We start from the raw sequence: 16,465 nt of genomic DNA on the forward strand, positions 1-16,465 counted from the left end.
CCTCAACTGTAAGGGGAATTTTGTCAAGGGATACAAATATCTCATTGCCAAGAATCTCGATAGGGAAGCTGAACATTCAAAACTCTGTAAGTTCAGAAAGATCTCACCCTCTCACTAAAAGAACTTTACAGGGCTGTTACCAGGACAATTAAGTTACATGGATGGAAGAATGAAGATCTCAACACACTCAACCACTGTGGAAAAGCTGGGCCTTAATATGATCTTTGACAACCCTTCCACTTCTTTATCATGCAGTAGTAGGCCCAATCTCAGATCTGCACCTTTCATACACATACCTCTTGTCAGCAGTCCCATTTGTATACATAACCCAGTTTACTTTCCCTCTTGCACAGAAAATGTCCTTATAAGAAAGCATTCACCCATGAACCTCAACAGGAAACAAAATACACCCTCAGACGGGTGAAAGGCTGCCACAATTAATCTTGTGGAACACAGAGCTACACCTTGGTTTGGGTTATATTCCAGCATGTGGGGAGCACAGCCAGGCTGTGCACCCTTCTGGTCATGCCACAGCTCTTGCCACTCCTCTTCAGAGAAAAAGTTTTGGCTGTGTGTTTCTAAAAAGGCAAATGCCACAAGTGCTGAAACCACTGTGGATGAAAGAGCATCCAACATCAACCACTTACAGAGGGAAAGGCTCTGTGCTGCCAACTCTGTGCAACACAGATCACAAGTAGAGTGTGGGCTTGTCAGCTGTCCAACAGCTTGAAAAGAGAAGCTCACCTTGTAAACCACCAAAACGTCAGTCTTGACAGGAAGCCTGAATTTAACTCTGGACATGGATTCTATAATGAAGTTATGGGGGAAAAAAAACCCAAAATAAATAAAGCAAGACATTCACCATCACTTTAATAAGACAACAGTCTATTTTGATCAGTTTTGGTATATTATATGGTACATTACATGTACATACCTTTGTCCTAACTAGACATAAAATTGATTTCTTTCATTTCCCAAGTCAGACAGAACTCCTTTTATCTCTAAAAATTGCTTCATATACTGCCATTAAATCAGACTTATATAAAGTGAAATGTCATTCTACAGTTTCTGAAATGTTCATTTTAAGACATGAACTCAACTTCTCTCTCAGCTTGGTTCAAACATAAATCCAATTATAGAGACCACTTTATGAACCGGAGGAGAAATTTAACCTGACACCACTAATATCTTCTGTTAATAATGTTTTTTCATATCTATTCTCAACACATATAGAACTCCTTTATTAAGACAAACCTCATAAACCTTTGCTAAATCTAGATGAATGTTAAGCAAGTAGACCACTATCTCAATAAAAAACACACTTGAATTAATTAATATTACACTTCAGTGTTCATAAGTGTAATTTAAACTGCTGTGAAGAAGCAAGCAGGAGAGCTGCTTTCACTACACAGTCATTTCCGATGGTACATATAATGGAAAAAAGCTTCTAACCCCAATATTACTCTCCACATCCAGTGTTTTGCAAGAGGGTCACTAACTACTGCCATCTCAGTGACAATCCAAAGCTGTTTCCAATGACAAGTACTCCCAGTGCAACTCTCAAAACACAATATAATCTGTAAAATTCAGATAAAGCAAAGTGAAAATACTTACAGTATCAGTACTGACAGGGGAAAAGAACGGAGGCTTCTCTTTAAAACACGAAAGGATCAACTCCACGATTATCAAAGCAAAGTAGATGTAAAACGTGGTAAACCTGAACCTTTCATTTACATGGCCCTAGAGGGAAAAGAAACACTAAGTGATTGTTTTTATTGTACTTCTCAGCCCGCCCAACACACGCAAACAGACTCTCTCTCTTGAATTTTCACGGCTTCTTTTGGCAATTCCTTTCTTCCTCTAAAGTTGAATACTGCAAAGCAGTTGCTAGCAGGAATTATCTCACAAAAGTATGCACATACTCTGTCAAGTGCCTAAGAACATGCTTATCTCCAAGCTTTTCATTAAATTATGTCAAGTTCAAAGTGCTTATACATCCTCACTGCACGCAGACACCCTCTGGAATCAGGCCTACATAACATCCTTTTAAATTACCTGTGGGGGTTCTTGCAAGATCATGTCTTAAGCATAGGAATTGTCAACCCAGATCAGAGAACATCCTTTTACTTTAATATCTTGTCACTGACAAGCAGTCAGTATTAAATACTTTCAGAAGAAGCTGCAAAAAACCACCGCATTGCATAATAACAATTCCATCTGCTCCAGAGATATTTTCTTTTCCTAATCACGAGTCTGCAGTTTACTTAAAACTTATTGCTGCGAGGGTATGTCCTTTATACAGCTCTTTCATACCCTAATGCCATTATGAACATTCTCATTGCTCACTTACAATGTTTAAACCTTAAGTGCAAGAGAAAGTATATTCGGCTCTCAGCAGTTGCAAGAGGAGAAATGTTACCCAGACCTGTTGCAAGGCTCTGCGCCCATAAGTTCAAGTTGATTAAGGATTTAAACATTAATAGTCCAATATTTTTACTTATTAGAATTGCCTCTAAGTGGTGTTTGAAATGGTCTCACCAGATTGCAGCTATTATCTGAAGATGTTCTGCCCAGACTGTCATTAAAGGTTTAATTCAATCTCCACTGGAATATTTACAACAGCCTGGTAAAGGAAAATCCTTGCTAACAGGGTAACGCTGCTAATAGTCACAAAAAAGCAAGTAGAAAATCAAGAAATCACCAAACAGAATCAACACTGATTTCACTGAGGAGAAGCAATCACCTTAATGTTTTCCAAGTACTCTTTTCCTCTCCCAGGCTTTGATGATCTAGCCACCAAAGCAATCTGCTTTGCCCTACTTAGTGAAATTTATTTCTGTGAAAAACTTAACAAGTTTCTTACTGTGGGAGAACCTGCTATGTTTTCAAACAGGAATCATAACAGCCCAGGTTTCTTTCCTCTCCCTCCAACTTTCTGTTCTCTATTTACAGCCACAGTGGAGTCAAAATGCTGTCCTCAGCACATCAGGCACTGACAGAAGAAAGCCCATGGAGCTGTGTAATGTGGCCAAGCTGCCTAAGCAAAAAAAGAACTTTACATATTAAAATGTGTCATCTCCGATTATTACCCATCCCTATTTAAGCATGGCAGGGGATGGGAAAGAGATAAAAAAAAGAGTCTGTTCTGACACATACACAGAGTTGGTACTGCCCTCACATGTCTATCAGGTTTCCAGTACAGCCCTGGGCTAAGCAAAATCTCCTTTTTGACATTGCATGAGAAACCCAGTTCCCTTCTAGTTACACAAGTCTGAGTCAAGGCAACAGAACTAAACTTCTCTTTGTCTCCGGCTCAGATCTGCCTCCAAACTCTGTGATTCATTCCCTTCACAGAGATGTTAATGCCACATTTCCTGTTCCCCAAGTGCTAACAAGGATGGCCTGTTACCTGTGCTGTTGTTGCCATGATCTTCGACCGGAAAGGCCCCACGGCACAGAGCACAGACAAAAACCAGAAGATAATGAGCACTCCAGAGGACTGAACTCCTCTCAGCCTTTCGTATTGAATAAGCAATGTAGCCAACAACTGTAAAAGTAAATACAGGAACACGTGAAACACAGTCCTGTCCCACTGCTCCCCCTCTTCACACTCTCAGCTGGCAGATCTTACAACCATCACTGACAGCAGGACCCCTCTGAAATGAGGCCCCATCGTGGCTCCACAGGGGCCAGTGGTAAAATCTCCTTTATCTAAGGAAAGCAGCGAATAACTATGAAATAATTTGTTTTACTGTTTTGAGAGCCTCATCTCCAGAATTCAACTTTTAAACCAGATTTTGCACCTAGGGCTAGGAGCAATTAAATACTAGGTACAAACATTTTAAACAAAGGTAAGAGCTGCCCTTTCTCCAGTCCAGATGACCTGTCTAGAAAATAAGACTTTTAAAAAAAAAATCTAACCAAGGAAGTTAAAAATCCAATAGGCAAATTTTACCGCTTTATTTTTTCATACAACAGCCACAAGCCTGTTTGTCATCCTAGGCAAAGCAAACCTGGTTTGTTTAATGGAGGAACAACCACCTCCAGTGATTAGAGTTACCTCCAGTTTTACAAAGTCCAGTACAATACTGAACAATGCACAAGACATGCTCTATTATATCCCCCCATTTAGGCAAAGTCATATCCAAATTCTCTCCAGACCTGAATCCCAAGCCTGGACAAAGAGGTAAAAGCAAGGAGGGAGAGAAAACAATCTCTCCATTATAAATATTTTAATCTACACAGCTGAATCTACTTGAGAGAGATATTTCTGACTGTGGCCTTTTCAGTAGGAAAATTTGCTTCCGTAATACAAGCGCTAATAATTCAGCCAAAAAAAGGTCAGGATAAGGCAATGAATGCAAAGGGGCTCCTCATCCTTCATCTGCCTAAGAAAACGTTATTCATATTGGTCACAATAAACAGAAACAGCTACAAACCACAGTGATGCCAACAACCAGTGGGGTCACAAAATAGACTGGTGGAGGGGTTCTGTTCTGCAGGAGCTCGTGGAAGGAGTAGAAGAGGTCAGCCCAGCTCACAGACCACAGCAGGACACCAAACAGCTGAAAGCAGTCAAACAGGAACAGCATTTGGTAAACTCCTCTCCAGGGGCAGTCGGAGAGCTGACAAAACCATCCTGATTCACAGATTCCCAGCAAAACAAAGCTGTGTAAACAGAGCAACAGCGCTAAAGGAACTGTCCCGCTGCACTCAAACCAAGGGTCTCATCTCAACTGCTTTATGAGGGATTTGCAAACACAACCAGTAGAAGGACTAGTGTATTTGCCTGTTTTTTTTCCCCCTGCTATTCTGTTTGGATTAGAAACACAAGCAGTATCCAGACTAAAGGCAGACATGCCCTGAAGCAGAAGCCTGGTATTTTTCTCCAGGAGTAAGTCCAGTTTTCTCATGGCCTATGGAAAAATGACTTGTTTGCTTTCCTTAGGCCCAGTCACTTATAAACCAGGCACCTCTTAAGTACAAGATGGAGATGAAATCACACAGCTATTGGGTGTGGAGGGTGGCTTAAAAAAAACCCCTTCTTGTGCTTACTTTCATGGTGAGATGAAATTCCCACTAGACCTACCTTAAGGTCTTTGTTTTGCGGCTTTCAGTGGTTTAAACCTTAAGCAAGGGTGAAGCAGCATAGTTTTGGCTCACAGAGGGGTGAACTCTCTTTTGCAGAGCAATCAACTCCTCTCTCTACCCAGAAAGCTGGGCTCGCAGGAGGGATTTCCTTCCTCAAAAATCTGTACATACAGGGTTTTTTTTCTATGAGCACGTTCTTCAGTTCCCCCTTAAATCAGAGGGACTTTTGTTTAAACCCTACTGCAGCACTTCCTTGGATTCTGAACTAATGCTAATGAACCCTATACTGCACCTGGAGCACTGCAAAGGGATCTTACCGTCTTGAACCTGCTCAGCACTGACAGCACGATGTACCCTCTTTTGCTGCGCTTTAGGTAGAGAAGATAAAAGGGTAATGCACTCCATAGATAAATACTGGGGATCCATGCTAGGATGGTATTCTGGAAACACGGTGTCAGGTCTGGGTTATCGGTGTGTATCGTGAGATTTGAGTCCTGGAAAAGAGATGAGACACATTTATTAACAGAGGCAGAAGTGCTGCCGACTCTAACATCTGCTTGAATGAAGTTGTATCCAGAATCTGATGGAGTTAGCACATGGCCCGAGCAAGAGCTTTCCCAAAACACCTATCCCAACCACTTGTGGTTAATCTGCTACAGTGAAAGGGCTAAGTACAGCTATAAAAACTGGGCAAAATCCAAAAAAGAAAGATTTCTGCCCTCCTATATCTCACAGCTGGACATATATTTTGTAGCAGACAAACCCCTCGTGTTTCTGTCTTTGCTGAGGCTCATTTACAGATGCTGATACCACGACATTTCTCAGGCATTCCCAGGAGTGCATTGCCTGGAGTGCAACTGCTAAACAAAGCTCTCAAGGCAAAACCCTCCACTTGAGAACTCATCCAGCAAGAATGTCCAGCACTGGAGAAAATGATCAGATTTAGATCAATTGTGTGCTGACCTGGGAAAACCCCCTCTGTTTATGACTAAAACTTTGTCCTTCTTACTCATATGCTTCCAACTATAATTACTTCCCCATTCTGAACAAAGGCAAAAGGAATGTACTCTACATGCAGGTAGGAATATCAGTTTTCTTGGAAACACTTTAAGCAATGCTTTCCATCTGTGACCTTGAACACCACAATTCACATATGCACTCGTACCTAAGGATTTGAATGCACCACCTGCAAAAACACAGTTACACACGTTCAAACTGAAATAGAACTTTCAGCACGGTGAAGGGGAACTTGGTTTAGATCAAACCTACTGGAAATTCACAGCTTGCATTTCACCACCTGATGTGTCAAATGTGGTAGGTAAATACTTACTTGCAGGAAACGTGAAATTATTTTGTTGTACTATCATTAACAAGCAGATGATAAAAACTAAGATCTCTCTGGTTCAAATATGCCTTATCTCTGCACTGGGATAATTTAGCTGTGCTTAATCATTTTTGGGTGTGAGCCCTCAGTAGAAGTATGTTACATTTATGCTGAGCCAGTTCTCTTCCTTTAAAACTGACTCACTAGTCTGAATATGAATTCTTCAAAAGCATGTCCAGTTCTTCTTTTGTTTACCAGCACAATAGGGACCAAATGCTGAAAGCAATGGTTGATTTTAGGAGAACTGAAGAGCCACAATCTGCTGACAAGCTTTCAGTTTTTGTGATGATCCATGAGCAGGGATGTCATTGCATCACTGCACCGGTCCACAAACACACGAACAAGCTCATAGTGTAATGAAGCTACAAAGCCTTGGCAGGTTGCAGGATGGTTTGGCTGAACTGTGACAAGTTTGCCACTCACTACTTCAGCATTGGCAGTGGTGAAGGTTGGCACAAATCCATCGGATTCACGTCTGAACTGAGCCCTTTGCCGCAGTTGGTGCCTCTCCAGACGAGAAATGGCTTTTTTTGGAGGCCCACAGGCACCCAGCGTGGGCCAGGGGAATAAAAACAGTCCCAATTACCTAAACAGGTTTATCCAGACCTAGTGGAAACTTCAGCCACAAATCAACAACACAGAGGCAATTACACAGCAATTCAAACACAAGATCAAAACCAAACAAAACTCCAGCCTCACATTCAAACTATTTCAGTGAGCAGGTCTCTGGCACCAGAAAGGATGATAACATTTAAAGAGCACCCATTTCTGGCTCATCATCAAAACATTTCAGCATCTCTAACGTGATAAGCTCCCCTAGTAGCTACTCTGCCTGGGGAAGGAGATGCCCTCTAGAAGTTTAGAGCTCTTTAGTTCCCAAGTAGGAGCTTATCTACTCTCATTTATTCAACAAAATACTGATTTCCTCTTTAAATTACATGTGGTTTAGCAATGTCTTGAGCATGTTTGCAATTGTGCTCCTTTTGCTTGCTGGAAAAAAATCCTGGAAAAGGAAAGCAGAGGAAGAATAGCAATAAATGAGCACAGAATAAAACAAAGACTCGGTTTAAGGGGAAAGTCCTTGAGGGGAAGAAAAAAGCCCCACTTTTAATTTAAACCTTTCCTATAAGACCAAAATGTCCAGAAATGGCTTTTTGTCTGACAGCAACCTAGAAACTGCCCCAGATGTCCATTAACTGACTGAACACAAGCTGCCTATTGTATCCAAGACATAGACTGTATGGCTGCCAAGCCATTTGAAGGTTTTCATTAACTCTTATTTAAACAAGGCAAAGGGCTTGCATTTCTGAACGTATAAATGCTGGCTAGAAAACAAAAATTCTTTCCTTAAAAAAAAAAAAAAAAAAAGTAAGATTTTGAGATTTGGTTGAATTATCCCTGAGAATAAAAGTGGAACCTTCCCAAAATTATATGAAACTACAAAAAGCAGTACCCACCTGATGACCAGCAAGAGCCTACTGCTTCCAAGGCACATGGGAAACAGGGATGTGGGCTGAAGGAGAAACTTATGGCCAAGGTGACAGAACTGACTACTGGCTATTTTGGTGATGTTTTCCCAGGTCCAATCTCATTCTGAACAAGATAAACAAGCTTTCCCAGAACAGATCTGTTTCTGTAAGCATTTGTTTCTGCTCTGAGAGCAGATCCTTGAATACAAGAGGGGTTCCTGTTAGAAGGCACAGTGCCTAATACATTTAAGTAGGGAATTCCATGCAAATTACTTGCTCTCCCTGAGACCAGACCACAGTGGACTTATGCTGCTATGTGTCCCAGGATAGAGTTTTTATGTATTTTTTTTTATTTATTTTTATTTATTTCCTCCCTAGTAGCTGATACAGTGCTCAGTTTCTCTCTTCTTTTGTTGTCTCCCTTTGCATTACAATTATATTATTACTATTATTACTATTATAATATTTTATTTCAATTATTAAATTTTTCTTGTCTCAACCCATGGGATTTACTTGTTCTCCAGGTCTCCTCCCATCCCACTGGGGGACTGAGGGCCGTGAGGGTGCAGCTGCTGTCTGGGGTTAAACCAGGCAGGATGCCACGTGCCATGTAGCAGTGACTCTGCTGTGAATTATTGGTATTACTTTTAAATCTGGGAATCTGGAAGCTGTGTTTCTTACCACATTTCTTACCAAGCTGGATCTGTTTTCATGGAGCTGGCAGTTCTACTTTATGGCTCTATAAATCACCACATTGACAGCATATATTCCAACATCCACTCCAACCCTAAACAACTCATTTTGAGTCAGAATACAACACAAAGGCTCAATACAATCTATCCTGACCAAGCCAACATTGTTAAATATTGCTAAATACCCTTCAATTCAGCAATAAAGTTACAGAACTCCACTCTGGAGAACAAACACAGGAAGCAACAGCTGGAGGGACACATCAGCTCTGACTCCTGTCTTTGTGGCTCCTGCTTTAATCTGGCTTTGCCTTCCCCTATGCTGAACTCCATCTTGGGATGCAGAGCAAGTTGAAATGCTTCTTGTGTCGTGACTGAGGATGTGTCCTGCTTCTGTTCTGATGGAGGATGAAATACCCACCTTGGACTGTCTGGGTTTGAGGGTTTTCTTTGGACTTGCTATGGAAAGAGGTCTAATATGCTGATGTTGGATACACACACATTCCTTGGCTCTGGGATCTCCTGAGAGCCACTCACATTCCTCTGGGCATCACGGCTCTGCCTCAGGGTGTCCTTCAACGAAAGCCCTCTGAAAACTCTCTGCAGCAGCTTTGTGACCCAGGGCTGGAGTGACGCATCAACAGGCACCTCACCAGGGGAAATACTCAGCAGTAGATGTTGAGAAACACAACTTCCTCCAAGAAACTCATCCCAGGGAAACTGTGAGAGCCAGCATGTCCATCTCAGTTGATATCACTGCCATCCCACTTCCCCACAAGCAAGTCTTAAGGGCAGCAACCTGTGACCTTTCACTAATCCAAACTCCCACTGTGCTCTGTGGCTCCTCCTGTCTACCAAGAGCTCTGGGTCAACTGTCTGTATGGAGCACCATTTCCCTGGATTCAGGATCCTTGGCTGCTGGAGGCTCTGCTGGTGAGATACAGCATTGCAGAAACTACCAGCCCACTGTACAGAACTCCCTGGGCACACAATTTACTTAATCCTGTAATACTCAAATAAAATGCTAACACTCATGGGAAGAGATTAGAGATGCTTGTTAGAGCTTCACAGCAGAAAAGGAGTCCCTTGGAGTCTAAAACTTACAAATTAGTGGGGCTCTCTGTTGATCAGTTAAGGGTGTCACTGACATTGGCCCTTGCAGCAGCTTTCACTCACACCCATCACTCCAGTCAGTCTTTGGATAAACATGGCCCTTGTATTAAGGGCAACAGGACTTGCAGTTAAATGAGCAGTTTTAAATACATGATCTTCATTTAAGGGAAGGTATTCAACAGGAGGAAGCTCTGAGTAACATCAAATCTGCTCTAATACTTAGTACTTTCTATTATACTTTCCCCTCTGGAAAAGAACACTGCTATTGAAATAACCATCCTTAAAACTGATAAAGCTTTCAAAAAAAAAAAAAAAAAGAAGTTCGATGCCACATATCTTGGTCTTCCTGTACATCATCCCTTACAGCTTTCAAAGAAAAAGGAACAAACAGAAAGCCTAAAGCTAGGCTCAAAAACAGCAACATGGAAATTCCTGTGTGTCCCTTTCCCAAAACTCTCAGATGATGTTAATGGAGCCTGCTGAAAAAGACCATCTGGTGTTCTGGTCTTGAGTTTAAGTCTAAATCAACTCCTACTCCACTAGAGAAGTTTAAAATAAAACTGTCTCACCCTGGCTTTACCCAGCATACAGCTGATGCTGCAGCAATGCTCCTCAAAGAGCCAGTGATGGAGAGCTTCCAAGCCCTAGAGAAGACCAACAGTATCTCCACAGCCTCAAGCAGTTACCTCCCCTAAATGGATAAATCAATACATGTTTCTCTCTAAATTTTTACAGCTCAAAGAGACTCACGAAAAGCACGGGAAACACAAATCCAATCTTTATCTGCTGGAAGGTGAAGGCCATTGCGCTGACGTCATTCACACTCTACCCAAGGCTAATACAAACCCTGCTGGTGCCAGTTATCACTAGTTTGCATGTTATGTAACACTAAAAATCAAATTAGAAAGCTGACCAGGAAGGTACACATGAGGTAGAAAAGATAGGGAAGTGAATAACTGACAGTAATAATGTTTCCTTGAGGTCCACAAACATGTAAAAGGGTTTCTCGTGTGGAACAAATTGCTAGTGAGAATTAAATGCAGAGCAGAATCTTCCTGCCCTTCTTTTGCCCCTAGATCTGGTAAATACTCTGCCAGGGAGTTTCACTTGCACAGCCTGTCAAAAAAAAAGAAAAAAAAGGATGTTTTTCTCTTGGCTCTACCACACTGCCTCCTCCCAAGAGCAAGGGGTGGCTGTGCAGTGGCTCTGAACTGCAACACTAAAAACTATCAGGGTCCAATCTTAGCTACAGCACAGGCTTCACCTCAGCCTCTCCATATCTCACCTCCCACTTCTGCCTGTTGTTCATGTCCTCTGCCTGGTCTCTGTTGATAAACTCTTTGGGGCCAACCCTAACAATCATTTCAGTGCACAGATACAAACAAGCACTACCCCAGGCCTCCAGAAGGCTGCCAGTTTCAAATGGCCTTTTCAGAGCAAGATCACTCGTTTACATCTCAGAAGGAAGGATGTCACCTTACACACAGGAGGAGTTAAGATACTTCATTAATCCCCAGTGGCTGCTGCACAACTCAATTCTTTCTCATGGTTACACGAACATTTCTCCCCACCGGAACAACATTCTCCACTTCAACACCACAGCAACACTGCTCAGAAAAAAGGGTGGGGTTGGAGGACATAAGCATTTATAGTTCTGCATGAACCACACAGCCCATAAGCAGACACAGCATTTTTCTGTTCACCAAGCACACTGCACCGGTTCTCTACATAAGTGAAGGACACCGTGCAGGGCACTGAACTTTCTTTTCCTGCAGTTGGAGGATCTTTAATGGCTTGTTTTAACGGATCAAATAGGTCTGGCACAAGCCTAGAGCCTATATGAGCCAGCTGATGGGCGTGGAGTAACTAGTCACAGGTTTTTGCTCTGGCTGAAATTTCATCACACAAATGGTACCAACCACGCCATGCACTTGAGAACTGTAGACTAGGCAAAAATCAAGGTATGGGCTTAGTGGTAGGTGTTATACAAAACAGCAATTTCCCTTTTTATTCTCCTTTGAGCTTTAAGATTAGAAGTTAAGAGCTTCTCTGCTGTCATGAACAAAGACAAGACAGGATGAAAAAAGGCAGGTTCATATTCTCGAGAGTCATGTGACCCCAGGTAACGGGGCTTTCAGAAAAACTCCTGTAGCTTCAGAGAGGGAGTGAAGTAGTGAAGTAGAAGTGAACCACACTAAATATATGGACTGAAGACAACATATACCCAAAGTAAAAGTGAAATCCATTTACTCCAACTGTTTTAGTAGAATCAATCCTCTTGCTTGAACAGAGGGACATTCATGTACTTGGAGAGGGGAAGGCATAGTGCAACCAGAGAGGTACAAGAATCAAAAGCAGGTCTGGGAGGAAAACAAAACAGGATCATTCCTTCAGAAGAAAGTTCCCAACTTCTTTCAAAATTGACCAAATCTATATACTGTTGTAGAGAAAACTTGCTGTTAATGGCATCATCAAAGGCCATTTCCTACGGCCTTGTGCAAGTACAAATAAAGGAGTGGGGTGCCCTGTTTCAGACCATTGATAATGGCTGTGGGGGGAACGTCCTTAATTGGAGCCATCCCATCTCCTTTCAGTTAAAGGAATTGGGTTAAATCAAGGTTCAGCATGAATGTAGCTCAATTAAGAAGGGATAGGGACAGCTAAAACAGCTGCAAATGAGACAGTCCCACTGTGACTCCAGTTTAAGCTGGTCCGTCCAGTTGGGCTGCTGTACAGTAACAATAAAAGGGATTGTCACAAAAACTCCTTCCATCAGTGCTGCTCTGAGAGCAGGTGGGGAAGAATCTAGAATAAAATTCTTTCAGCTGGGGGGAAGAGGAGAGATTTTTCTTTTAATTGCACAGATGTCAAATGCATTCTCAGAAACTTTCAGAAAGAAAAAAAGAAGTTATTACTTCTGAAACTAAATGATTTTGGCTTTTGAAACAACTCCCATGAAACAGTTTTTCTTCTCCATCTCCTTCATTTCTCATTCTGTTCTAATTCAAGGCTTTATGACACCTGCACGTGACATTACTGTAAATGACTTAAATTTTATTACATTGACTTCACCTCTCACGCTGCCACAAGATTAGCACAGGGACAACGTGCCAGCTCACACAGGCCCAGCACGGAATCAAGGCTTTTGGTTGCACAAAAGCCTGGACACATTCCTGGGAAGATCTCTGGCTGCTTGCTGCTGTGCTCTCCTCCAGCTCAGCCAAATAATGTGTGACTGGATAATGGCCCATCACAGTCACGGCGGGACCAGGAGACAAATCGAGCATTAGCTTACTGGAAAAATCAAAGATCTCATTTAATAGGTTTTTCAAAAGAATTTTTTTTAAATTAAATTTTAAACACTAATGGTCTCCTCATTTTAATACATTACAAATTTGCACATGTTGAAAGGAAAGGATTATCTCTCCCATAGCACAGCAATTTGCCTACCAGGTAGGTGAGGCCCCATCTCAAAACACTTTATATTCTTAACTATAGTGATTAAATTTTAGCTCCATTTGAAGGAGCTCCTCATGCAACTCAGATTTAGTTTCAGTATTATTTCTTTTCAGGAGGCAAACTTTATAGAATGCCTAAGCCCCAGTCACTCCCTCTACCAGCTGTGTCACATAAGCTAAAATGGTCCAGGGAGGAACAGTTGTGTTGAAAGATGAAGAACTTTATTAATTGGCATCATCATGGAAGGACTCCCCGGATACTGGCAGCTCTCACTGGTATGAATTTTTGCTCACAACTCTCAAATCCAGACTTTGTCTTCCCAAAGAGAGTCAAATACAGGCTATTTGACTGTACAGTCTATGCCTTTTACACACAAATGAATGATAACAGGTCCTGGCTAATACTCCAGATCCAATGCTAAATATTTATGCTGCTCTTGACGTTGAGAATCTGTGGCCCAAATCCATTAGCAACAGCTTTCATTCAACTCATTTCAAGAATCTGAAAATCTGGAAGGATTTGAGCTTAAGTACTTAATTGCTTTTAAGTTCAGGACGTTGCCAACACAGCTACCCTTTGAGAGAGCATAGCTTCACAGATGTGATGTCTGAAGGGATCATTAAAGTCACTTATTTTGATCTCCTACCTTACATGAGAAAGAACACTGATACCTGATACAACTACTTGTGAAGAGATTTATAGGAGTGGGACTCAGCTGAAGTTGGACGCAGTTAACAAAGATTATGTGGAGGTCTGTATCATGTTTAAATATCTATAAACACTGAACATTCTGTGTTTATCACGAGGTGGCAGAAGGGGAAGCTAATATATAAACAAGAGCCAGTCTGGACCATACCACCCTACTGCAGGATCCTTCCTTTGCAATGATCTCCTACCACCTTTTGCTTCACTCATCCTCTGGAACTGATTTAGCTGAAAATACAATGGAATAATTAAAATTCAATGTTTCCTTATTACTTTAGGGTCAAATCATGTAAGTTGTGGGGTTTTTTTAAATGAACTTGTACACATGTTTCAAGTAGTATATTATTTGTCATTTCGCTTGAAAGAAACATTTCTTCTTACTACAGCTATCCTGAGTCATCCTGAACCACAAAAAATTTAAGCATGATTCAGCAAAAGGGGAAATTATGCAGAGGGGAGACTGGTGGTATTTTGAACCAGCAGAGCAGGAAGATGCATTTCCAGAGAGCAGCGTGACTTTTAGCCTAAATCTACCGGAATGTGACAGAATGACTCAAGGTGAAGAAATACCCACAAACCTAAAGGTGAAAAGGGTGCTTGTACGGGACTTTCTCAAAGCCAAGACTGAGGTATTGTTTACTCTTGAGAGTTGCAGCAACTTCCTGCTGGATTACTCAAGAGCCTCTGGATGAAGAAGGAGCCAGCACTCCACGTGGGACAGGAAAAAAAAGACATCTGTCAGGAGACCAAGACACAGGGCAGGCAAGGAAACCGAGCTCTGTGAGCCAGGCAGAATCAAAAGGAACTGAGAAGTTTTGGTGTCCCCTTTGAAGTCTTATATCACTTGTTCTCCCATTTCCTATTTATGCTGTTAAAAAAAACAAGGCACACCACCCGAAACACAAGCTGCTGCTTAAGCCCAGGCACTTTGCCTGTCTGTAGACTAAGGTGTTTGTATGACCCCTCATCCCAACATTACCCAACAGCACTGCTGAGCACTTGAGGTTTTATCCTCACAGCACTCACTGGGCCATTTCTTACCCAGAGAGGCTGAGCTGCAGTAAGACAAGGTGTCTTTCCACTGGAACAGAATTTGGTTTTCTAAGCCTGTGCTGTTTAGCCACGAGGCCAAAACACTTCTGCAGCAAACACTCCCCAGGAGATCACTTTGCTCTCCTCGCAGAGCAGCTGCCCACGTTTTACTACAGTGAAGGACAAAAGCAACAAATAAGTGATAATTCAAATAAGAGAACTGGTATCTGCTTCTCAAAACAGAGACTGTGGGCCACGTTAATTGGCACACCTATCTAGCACTCTTACTATCACACTGAAAATATGTGACACAATAAATAGGAGGTAATTGTGGGCAATGGTAAAGAACACACCTTAGGACTGCCTTGTGTGGGTATGTGCTATTGCACTCATCTCCTCCCAAAAGGCATTTAGCATGGGAACACAGCGAGGAGATATTAACAACTGAAGTAGACAGCATGATTCTAAGTGTTCAGATGAAGAGATTGTTCATACTGCATTTTCAAATCATAATATTCCAGTTGTTCCTCTTTTATATATAAATAACCTACTTTTGTATTAGCAATTTTCTGGTTTCATGTTCAACAGGTAAAGGAGTAGCTGGAAGCTAAAAGCTTTTATAGATTTCTAATGTGATCTACAGTGTTTCCTTTCATTTCTTATTTCTAAAATGGCTTGAACAGGAAATTACTTTGCCTCTGCACAAACACAAAAACCCCATCAGTTGACATTTCCAGCAAAATTCCCCACCCTGCATCAGGGTGAAGAGTTGAAATCTTAACACTTCCAACGAGCCAAAAAAAATCCAAGATAAATCAATCATCTGTTAAAGCTGATATATTCCAATGTAAACATTTTCATGAGCTAATTCTGAACTGTTTTGTTTTGATTCTGATCCTCTTTTAGCAGAAAAGTATTGTAGTTGGTTTAAACTCCAAAACAAAGAACTGATTAAATTGAAACAGCATGTTTCGTTTTGCTCTAAACAATTTTAAAACTGACATCAATATGACATTTAGCTTCCAAAAATATCTGGATTTTCTTTGACAAAAAATGGGGAGTCTAAGTGTATCAGCTACAAAAAAGTGAATGCTGATGCTGGTTCACATTTTATCAAGTTCTAGTTTTAAACTGCAAAGCTGAGCACCATTGATTAGTTTGGTGCACAGGCTGGGAACTGCCCTTCACCTTGTTCTCCCTTCTTCAAGTATAGAGCAGCAGGAGAAACCCCAGCTTTTGTGGGCACAGTTCAAAACATGTGAAAAGCATATCTGCACAGCAAATAATTTCATGCTGACTGTCATCTACTTGGTCATCACTTAAAATATCTCATAAAATCAGCGCACTGCACACACTCCCACTTAAGAGAAAATAACCACCAGCTGCTGAAAATAGGATGGTCACAGAGTTCAATCTGTTGGTCATTGGGTCAGTGCTCCATTTCACATAGTTATTGAGTACCACTTTTTAAATCAACTAGACAGATGGGAAGTTGTTCTGACTCCAAACAACTCTGAAAGAAG

The 16,465-nt window shown here is 41.5% G+C and overlaps 1 protein-coding gene across 1 annotated transcript in view; it reads right to left on the bottom strand.

Annotated features, from left to right (window-relative positions):
- Positions 1-16,465, bottom strand: part of ABCC3 (ATP binding cassette subfamily C member 3) — a 47,427-nt gene that overhangs the window by 29,402 nt on the left and 1,560 nt on the right. Inside the window, exons 2-6 of the mRNA XM_027749779.2 lie at positions 5,409-5,585; positions 4,440-4,565; positions 3,410-3,547; positions 1,615-1,740; positions 745-806 (exon numbers count right to left, since the gene is read on the bottom strand). Coding sequence (XP_027605580.1) covers positions 745-806; positions 1,615-1,740; positions 3,410-3,547; positions 4,440-4,565; positions 5,409-5,585 — 629 coding nt within the window. The remainder of the gene's footprint in view (positions 1-744; positions 807-1,614; positions 1,741-3,409; positions 3,548-4,439; positions 4,566-5,408; positions 5,586-16,465) is intronic.

The sequence above is a fragment of the Pipra filicauda genome, unplaced genomic scaffold (genome assembly GCF_003945595.2).
Source record: "Pipra filicauda isolate LSUMZ 115617 unplaced genomic scaffold, ASM394559v2 scaffold80_size11013439_pilon, whole genome shotgun sequence".
Classification (NCBI taxonomy): Eukaryota; Metazoa; Chordata; class Aves; order Passeriformes; family Pipridae; genus Pipra; species Pipra filicauda.